The sequence below is a fragment of the Limulus polyphemus genome, unplaced genomic scaffold (genome assembly GCF_000517525.1).
Source record: "Limulus polyphemus unplaced genomic scaffold, Limulus_polyphemus-2.1.2 Scaffold5077, whole genome shotgun sequence".
Taxonomy (NCBI): Eukaryota; Metazoa; Arthropoda; class Merostomata; order Xiphosura; family Limulidae; genus Limulus; species Limulus polyphemus.
The window spans coordinates 21,140-30,492 of record NW_013670687.1 but is presented as its reverse complement, the minus strand read 5'-3'; the positions used below and the strand labels follow the sequence as shown (position 1 = coordinate 30,492).

General features: G+C 38.3%; 1 protein-coding gene across 1 annotated transcript in view; it reads left to right on the top strand.

Moving 5' to 3' along the window:
- LOC106472093 (zinc finger protein 558-like) overlaps window positions 1-9,353 on the top strand; it is a 32,956-nt gene that overhangs the window by 10,278 nt on the left and 13,325 nt on the right. Inside the window, exons 3-5 of the mRNA XM_022400701.1 lie at window positions 2,769-2,920; window positions 3,155-3,284; window positions 6,602-6,771. Coding sequence (XP_022256409.1) covers window positions 2,769-2,920; window positions 3,155-3,284; window positions 6,602-6,771 — 452 coding nt within the window. The remainder of the gene's footprint in view (window positions 1-2,768; window positions 2,921-3,154; window positions 3,285-6,601; window positions 6,772-9,353) is intronic.

Here is a 9,353-nt window from a genome sequence, read left to right as displayed (position 1 = left end):
CATATTTGGTGTGACGAGAATTCGAACCCGCGACCCTCAGATTGCGAGTCAAGCGCCCTAGCCACCTGGCCATGCCGGGCCTAAAGCCTATCTACTTTTAACCTCATGTGTTACTTTCTACATAGGCGAGCAGTATTTGGTGTGACGAGAATTCGAACCCGCGACCCTCAGATTGCGAGTCAAGCGCCCTAGCCACCTGGCCATGCCGGGCCTAAAGCCTATCTACTTTTAACCTCATGTGTTACTTTCACATAGGCGAGCATATTTGGTGTGACGAGAATTCGAACCCGCGACCCTCAGATTGCGAGTCAAGCGCCCTAGCCACCTGGCCATGCCGGGCCTAAAGCCTATCTACTTTTAACCTCATGTGTTACGTTCAACCTCGTTCGTTATTTTTAAGCGACTTAAGATGGTAAATAAAGTAGAAAACTTCCCATAAAATTAACTTTTTTAAAACAAAATCTTTCTCTACGTATAAAATTAAAAGTTTGCGAACATGAAAACAGTGAAATTATGCCAGCAAAATATTTTCATGATAACACGTCTATTAACTGAAAACCAAACGAAGCAGAGGTGCAAACGAAATGACACACAACAACAACAACAGGCCCATAAGATATATGACACCTGACAAAAAAAAAAAAACGATATACGACAAGAGAACCACACCAGCCCGGAGCGTGTAGGAAACTACGCACATTCGTACGAGAAGAGATATCATTATGAACACACATGATCCGGTGTTATCAATACATTTTACTCTGATGCTCCGAGCTCGGAGCAAACATCCTTGGGGCAGCGCCGGGTCTTAACAAACAGTGCGTAATCTTCGAGACTAGAGGTCTTACCACGAACTTCATAATTGCCATTTCGCTCTTTCCATCATAGCGATATCGTATGCTTTTGCATCAAGTTCACCCGTTAAAGATCACCTTCCTACTGCGGACGGCACGCTCCATAAAGGTACCGCCTTAACCCGAGGCCAGGCGTCTCCGAAATCTTTTTTTTTTTTTTGTGGACTGACCTTGATGTACAGTCGTTATTATCTCAAAATGCACAACGCTTCAGTTTCTGCTCTGAATATTTATGAAACATAACTTGCTTCCTTGTGGATAGCTAAGCCTAAACGAGACGTTAGTTACGTCTTCAGTAAGTTCACTTAAACGTTACTAGTCTTTACACTTCCAGATTTGGTTTAAACTGTACTTTCGTCAGCTTAGGAACACGGCCAAAAAAAAAAATCAGGTTCTTAATTCAGAAACACGACCAACGTGTAATATGTTTCATTTGGCTGATATCACAATCTAACAAGGATTTGAATTCGCTACGCACTTCCGGTTTATTTAAATTAGTTTTGGCTAGAGCTTCCGGTTTATTTAGACTTGCTAATCTCATGCTACCCGGAATAACGCTGGATTTAACCGGTCATTAACGTTAAGTAACGTGCGTGTCTCTCTGAAAATCAGTTTCCGCAAAAAATACCAAATGCTAAGCTTCAGCTCTAACTAGCTCTGAAGTTGGAAGTGTCAAAGCACTTCAGCAGGTGATTTCTCAGCCCCCTGTTTAAACTAATGCACTTTAATGGTGGTGTTTAAGACGTCGACTTGCGCGCATGCGTGACGATAATAATAATCTGTTTCAGTTTTGAAGCAACATACGATCATATAGATGCTGGAAAGCCACTCGTGGATGGCTCTATAGAAACTTATTATAGCACTCCCTTCGTGTAACACTTTCGTATAAGTGCTCCCCAGTCTCTCAGCGGTAATTTAAGAGGTTTATAACACTAAAAAACCGGGTTTCAATATCAGTGGTGGGCACAGCACAGATAGCCCATTGTATAGCTCAGCGCTAAACCACAATCAAACCAAATGGGATGACGTGCTCGAACTACGAGCGCACTCTTGTGACTCTTGATTGAGGAAATGGAGAGTGTCACCGTTAGTGTCAGTAGTGTTGAAAATAATGTTCATGGACATTAACAGAACCTACATGGACAACAAAGTCGTCACGTTTTTAAGTTTTAGTCTTGAAGTATGATGACGATCAATTGTAACCTTTTAAAGCTTTTCAGTCTCTTTAAGTCGAGAGTTTAATAACAACTATTTACGGCAAATACTTGTCGTCTACGTGGGCATGGTCTAGTGATTAGCATCCCGGGCTGTGCATCGGAAGGTTCAAGATTCGCACTTTCAGCAGTCTATTATAGTCAACTCCACTATTCCGTTATGAGGAACCGTGTAGGCGGACAGTGCTGTTGGTTGGCTGCCCTCCCATTGGTTAGCGCTATATGCGGTCTCTGATCTGGTGCTTTAGCATATGTGTCACATAATAAGGCTTAAATTCGATGACGAGGAACCCACTTTGAGACTAATAATGGCTGGAGACGGCTTGAATGGGTAGTGAAGAAAAACTTATATTAAAGTTTTTCTTCATTACCAATTTAAGCCGTCTCCAGCCATTATAATAAGGCTTAGGTTCAATATACGGAATACCAACTAATATTAAGATCCATATTTATATATAAATTGTTGATTCCTAGCTGAACAATGTCGGTAAATTTCTTGAGTGATTTGAATATTTGAAAGTTTTGTATATTAATTAAGCAATAAGTAATCTTCGTTAAATGATGTGAATAATAGATCATTGATGACTTTGATAGCATTGCTTATTGAGAGGAAGTAACTAACAAACGCATCATTGTTTTCTTTGTTCTGAGAACAACGTTCAGATAGAAGAGATCGACAGGTTTTGTTTTTGTTCTTCAGAATCTCCGCTAGATCTGTCAAAATCCTTGCTGTTCTCAAGAGCTCCGATACTATGTCACGGAAATAAGGACCACCAAACTCTAAACACGATACGTTTCGAGACAGACAAGCGACGCTCTGTATCCAATGGTTGGTTTTCCACGAGCGATGAGGTAAATATTCTAGAACTCTAAATCTCTTAAGGCTTGTAAGAACCTGGGAAGAAGAGGGTCGGTAGCAATTCAATACTGGTAGCAAGCCGATGATTAATGTCTAAATATATGTATATAGCAAGCCGATGATTAATGTCTAAATATATGTATATAAATATGTATGTACAGCTAGTTAACGAAGAGGAGCACGTGGAGTTTAAATTTATCATATTTATTCTTTTCTCGCCACTTCAGTCTGCAGGAGTTGAGGCCCGCCAGGTGGCAGCGAAGAAGGCCCGCGAGCGATCTCTCCTGCCTTGTGAAGTATGCGGCAAAGCCTTCGATCGACCTTCCCTCCTCAGAAGACACATGCGGACACACACAGGCAAGTGAAGTTCGAAGATAGTTATCGTTATGATATTTTGGTAACGCAAGATGTATTTGCTGGAATGTCAAAAAGTGTTATTTCTGATCAAAAGTGAAATGTTTTTGTAATGATTGATTCACTTGATTAGCAATGTTTGCGACAAAGCGTTTATGTCAAAAAGTGTTATTTTTGATCAAAAGTGAAATGTTTTTGTAATGATTGATTCACTTGATTAGCAATGTTTGCGACAAAGCGTTTATGTCAAAAAGTGTTATTTTTGATCAAAAGTGAAATGTTTTTGTAATGATTGATTCACTTGATTAGCAATGTTTGCGACAAAGCGTTTGTTTGATTGTTGTTGTTAAGCGCAAAGCTACACAATAGGCTAACCGTGCTGTGCTCACCACGAGTATCGAAACCCGATTTCTAGCGTTATAACTATAAGCCATAAGACTTGCTGCTGAGTCTCTGGGTGGTTGGGTGGCTTAGAGAGCAGATTTGGAAATAACTGACGTTTATCGAAAGTGGGAGGCAGGAGGAGGTACTAGGTACGTTCGAAGGCTTCACAGAAAATAGTTACAATTACAGCTACGGTTTGGGCCTTTTTTTAATGTAGTGGGCCCTCGAAGAAACGATGGAAATCGGATTTAAAAAACAAAGAAATTAATGAGAAAATAAGCAGTATAATGACCAACTTTTTACCCTATCAATGTATTAAAGATGGGAGGATCTGACCCCCTTGCCACTTTTGTTCCGAATGAAATTAATGAGAAAATAAGCAGTATAATGATCAACTTTTTACCCTATCAATGTATTAAAGATGGGGGCTGACCCCCTTGCCACTTTTGTTCCGAATAAAATTAATGAGAAAATAAGCAGTAAAATGACCAACATTTTACCCTATCAATGTATTAAAGATGGGGGGCTGACCCCCTTGCCACTTTTGTTCCGAATTAATTTAATAATCTTTATCCCATTGAAATTTATGGGGTTGGTTTGTGTAAACGTTAAGTGGGTGTTGACCTACTAGAGGGTTGGAGGAGGCGTGCGAACGTGTAGTGTTTCTTTGCAATTTTATCACGCATGAATATCGCACTAAAGGTTTCCTTTCCAGAAGTAATCCTTTTACAGCTTGAAGAAGTTTTCAACTGCTGGGTGTTCTGACCGGGGTGGTGGGGGGGGGGGTGGAAGGGTACTTCTCATCCAATAGCTAATAGTAAGTGTACAAATGTTGTACAGTTGTTTTGGTCAGTGCAAAGCTGGCCAGGAGGATAGAGCGATCTAGAGCTAATCTGAGGGTCGCGGATTCGAATCCCCCTCACACCAAACGTGCTCGCCCTTTCAGCCGTGGGGGCATTATAATGTGACGGGCCATCCCACTATTCGTTGGTAAAAGAGAAGCCCAAGAGTTGGCGGTGGGTGGTGATGCTTCGTTGCCTTCCCTCTGGTCTTTCACTGCTGAATTAGCCCTCGTATAGCTTTGCGCAAAGCTACACAATGGGTTCTTTGCACTGCGCCCACCGCGAGGAATCGAGCCCTGAAATTTAGAGTTGGAATCCCATACATTTACCGATAACTTACCGGGAGACATTGAATAAAGCTTGTGTGGAATTTATGTAGCATATATCCATAATTATTCACTGATCGTTTATATGTCTAGTCTATGTTTAGCACATCCGATTAGTTTAGCCGAAAAAAATTACCGCCAGCCAGTTTCCTTTCGAAAAACAAGAGAGTTTCGTAGCGGACTCTGGTCTGAATTCTGGGAACCCAGTAGTTAGCGTGCTCGAACCGTAAATTCAAGATTTCGTGTTTCGTGAGCCCTTGCTTCAAGAGAGCACTCCGTAACGTTGGTGCCATGACAATGACGGTCAAGTCCCATTATTCGGGCAGACAAAAGTAGTGTTAGAGTTGGTGGTGGGTGTTGTTGGTCAGCTGTATTCACGACACTTTATCAGTTAAAAATTATAGACAACTATGCGCCGTTTGCCCTTGTATAACTTTGCCCGAAAATTATAAAGTCTTTAAATCGGGACAGCTCCGTCTTCAAATTTTCTGAACAATTTATTAGAATATTAAAGCACGTGAGGTGGCCACGTGAACGTGTTTGAAAGATATTCAAAAAGATCCAATTTAGATTGACTTTTCAACGGGAGGTTTTACATCGTGTGAGGCGTTGCGTTTCGGCTTTACGCCTTTTTCGAGAGTACACATTTTACTGTAATGAACGCCGTTTCGTTGAGCGAATTAATATAAAAAAAATGACAGATTATCTGAAGTTCTCGGTCGTTTCGTTTATTTATGATCTAAAGTAATTTGGAAGACTCGAGAAAAAAAAATTGGTTTTTATTTCTTTCCATCCTTGGCTTGTCTGTTGTTGTTAACTGTCGATGTGATTTTATGTCTCATCCTTGGCTTGTCTGTTATTGTTAACAGTTGATGTGATTTTGTGTCTCATCCTTTGCTTGTCCCTTGTTGTTAACTGTTGATGTAATTTTGTGTCTCATCTGTGACTTGTCTGATGTTGTTAACTGTTGATGTAATTTTGTGTCTCATCTGTGACTTGTCCGTTGTTGTTAACTGTCGATGTGATTTTGTGTCTCTTCCTTGACTTGAAACACAAAATCACATCGACAGTTAACAACAACAGACAAGTCAAGGAAGAGACACAAAATCACATCGACAGTTAACAACAACGGAGTTAACAACAGCAGACAAGTCAAGGAAGAGACACAAAATCACATCGACAGTTAATAACAACGTACAAGTCAAGGATGAGACACAAAATCACATCGACAGTTAACAACAGCAGACAAGTCAAGGATGGAGACACAAAATCACATCGACAGTTAACAACAACAGACAAGTCAAGGAAGAGACACAAAATCACATCGACAGTTAACAACAACGGACAAGTCAAGGAAGAGACACAAAATCACATCGACATTCCTTGACTTGTCCGTTGTTGTTAACTGTCGATGTGATTTTGTGTCTCTTCCTTGACTTGTCCGTTGTTGTTAACTGTCGATGTGATTTTGTGTCTCTTCCTTGACTTGTCTGCTGTTGTTAACTGTCGATGTGATTTTGTGTCTCTTCCTTGACTTGTCTGTTGTTGTTAACTGTTGATGTGATTTTGTGTCTCATCCTTGGCTTGTCTGTTATTGTTAACAGTTGATGTGATTTTGTGTCTCATCCTTTGCTTGTCCCTTGTTGTTAACTGTTGATGTGATTTTGTGTCTCATCTGTGACTTGTCTGATGTTGTTAACTGTTAATGTGTTCTTGTGTCTCATCTGTGACTTGTCTGATGTTGTTAACTCTCGATGCGATTTTTTAGGTGAAAAACCCCATATTTGTGACGTATGTGGGAAAGGTTTCAGTACTTCCAGCTCTCTCAATACTCACCGCAGGATCCACTCTGGCGAGAAACCCCACCAATGTCACGTCTGTGGTAAACGGTTTACTGCTAGTTCTAACCTTTACTACCACAGGATGACCCACAGTAAGGTGAGGATCTCAGTTTTTGAGTTGATATGAATGATAATTAGTTATACCCTGACAGAAAGTACTAGCTTCTGGTCGCGTGTTTCAAATTTTTCTGTTGAACTATTTACTATTGTAAATTAATTAATGATCCCTAAGACACGAAACTGACCCTAGTTTCCAACAAATGAAGTAAGTTTTCGTGTTATTTGATTGTACATTGAAGCATTTTTTTTCTCTTAAGATCACTTCAATTTTATACCAGTCTGTGCTATTTCCACATATGTTCACTATAAGTTATTGCATTGTTTAGAGATAATCTTGAGGACCTAAAGTTCGAGGTACGATCCTTGTGGAGAGCACAATAAATTACAAAATAAAGCAAAATTAATAATGATATGTTACATTAAAATAATATAATATTGTAACGTGTAATGGACAGTTAAAATAATATAATATTGTTACGTGTAATGGACAATTAAAATAATATAATATTGTTACGTGTAAAGGACAATTAAAATAATATAATATTGTTACGTGTAAAGGACAATTAAAATAATATAATATTGTTACGTGTAATGGACAGTTAAAATAATATAATATTGTTACGTGTAATGGACAATTAAAATAATTTAATATTGTTAATTATAATGGACAATTAAAATAATAAAGTATTGTTACGTGTAATGGACAGTTAAAATAATATAATATTGTTACGTGTAATGGACAGTTAAAATAATATAATATTGTTACGTGTAATGGACAGTTAAAATAATATAATATTGTTACGTGTAATGGGCAATTCAAGTTCCACGTTCTAAAAAAGAATTTTGACTTAAACTCTTATTTAAATGTGTGATTTTTTTTCCAACCCTATTATTTCTGTTCCCTATATTTTCAAGTGATGATATTTGTTTATTTCGAAATGATAGGATTATGTTATTTAAAAATAATGACATGCGAAAACAGATATACAAAACTTTGACATTTCGTTTGTTTGTGTTACCGAAAAGCTGTCTGCTCTTTAACCCTCACGGGGGAATTGAACCTGAGATTTTTAAGAGTTGTAAGTCCCTAACACACTGGGAGACTTTGACATTTGTGATAGAAAAAAAAATAAAGTCCATAATAACGTCTTACTAGTATAAGCCTCACATGTCTACTTATATATATGATAATTGTATTCGCCCAACAAAGGACAACTAGAGACACCTGGTAGAGAAAGGATTAAATTAAGTCCATATTAAGCCTCTTAACAGTGAATTAAACCTTTGGAGGTTTTTATCTCACAATCAATAGATGGTTTTACTCGCCCAGTGGGTGAAAATGTATAACATTTAAGAAGGTTAAACAGAACAGTAGAAGAACGTTCAAGTTAAAAAGCGTGTATACATAATTCTTAACAAGCGGACCATTGTCTGAGGCCTCTACGACCCGACTCTATAGAATTCATACTTGCTAACCGCCCCATTCTTGTCAAACGTTGATATACGACATGAATATTCAGCGAAGGTGGGGTTAGATACACATGGAATACTAATTCCCTGTGGGGTCGTTATTAAACCTGACAACTGTCATTAAAATATATACACGCCGAAGGTTCAAGCAGGCAGGATTAGTAAAGAAATGTGGAAACAGCTACGTACCTGATCACGTATGAGTGATTGACTTTACATTGTTATGTTATGCCTCATCTCAACAATAAATAATCCGAGTCCATTAACCTTCGTGATTGAAAATTCGATTGATGAGGTTTGAAATACGTATTTAACTACAATGTTTATTTATTTCACATGCTTCCAGTTTGACTGGTTTATTAGATTAGTTATACTATTTTAGTAAGTAGTCTTTTAAGCTCGTGTCTAAGAGGTAGCACGCGGTGATCAGAAGATAACATATGTGTCTTTACTTCGTTTATGAGCTAGACCATAATTTTTGACAAAACAACTTGAAATTTGCACATAGGTTCTTGGCCCACAAAGAATGTAAGAGAAAGAAAAAATTTTTCGAAATAATTGTGAAGAGGGTTTAAGGGGGTTACAGGGGTCTTGGGTTCGACTGGTCCGTTTCGCTTGAACATTTATGTTGATATCTAATTAGCTGGTTTTGGGGGTTCTCACGACTAAATTCGAGGATTTATATAAAAGTTCGTATGGTCATGTCAGGGATTTCTGAAGATAAGAAAAGTATTGCCCCCCCCCCCCAGTGGTGGGCAGAGCTTAGATAGCCCATTGTACAGCTTTGTGCTTAATTATAAACAACCAAGAAAAGTATTTGGAAATTTCCATATTGGAAACCAATGTGAGATCAAAGGGGGTTTGAGGGGGGGGTCTCAGGATTGACTGTACGGATTTACTTGAAAACTGACAAGAACTATTTGTTCAAAGCAAGAGATAAAAAAATATCAGTTGTTTCAAAATTCACGTTCATTTTATTAGTTCTCTTGATCAGTTGTTTCAAAATTCACGTTCATTTTATTAGTTCTCTTGATCAGTTGTTTCAAAATTCACGTTTATTTTATTAGTTCTCTTGATCATTTGTTTCAAAATTCATGTTTATTAGTTCTCTTGATCAGTTGTTTCAAAATTCACGTTTATTTTATTAGT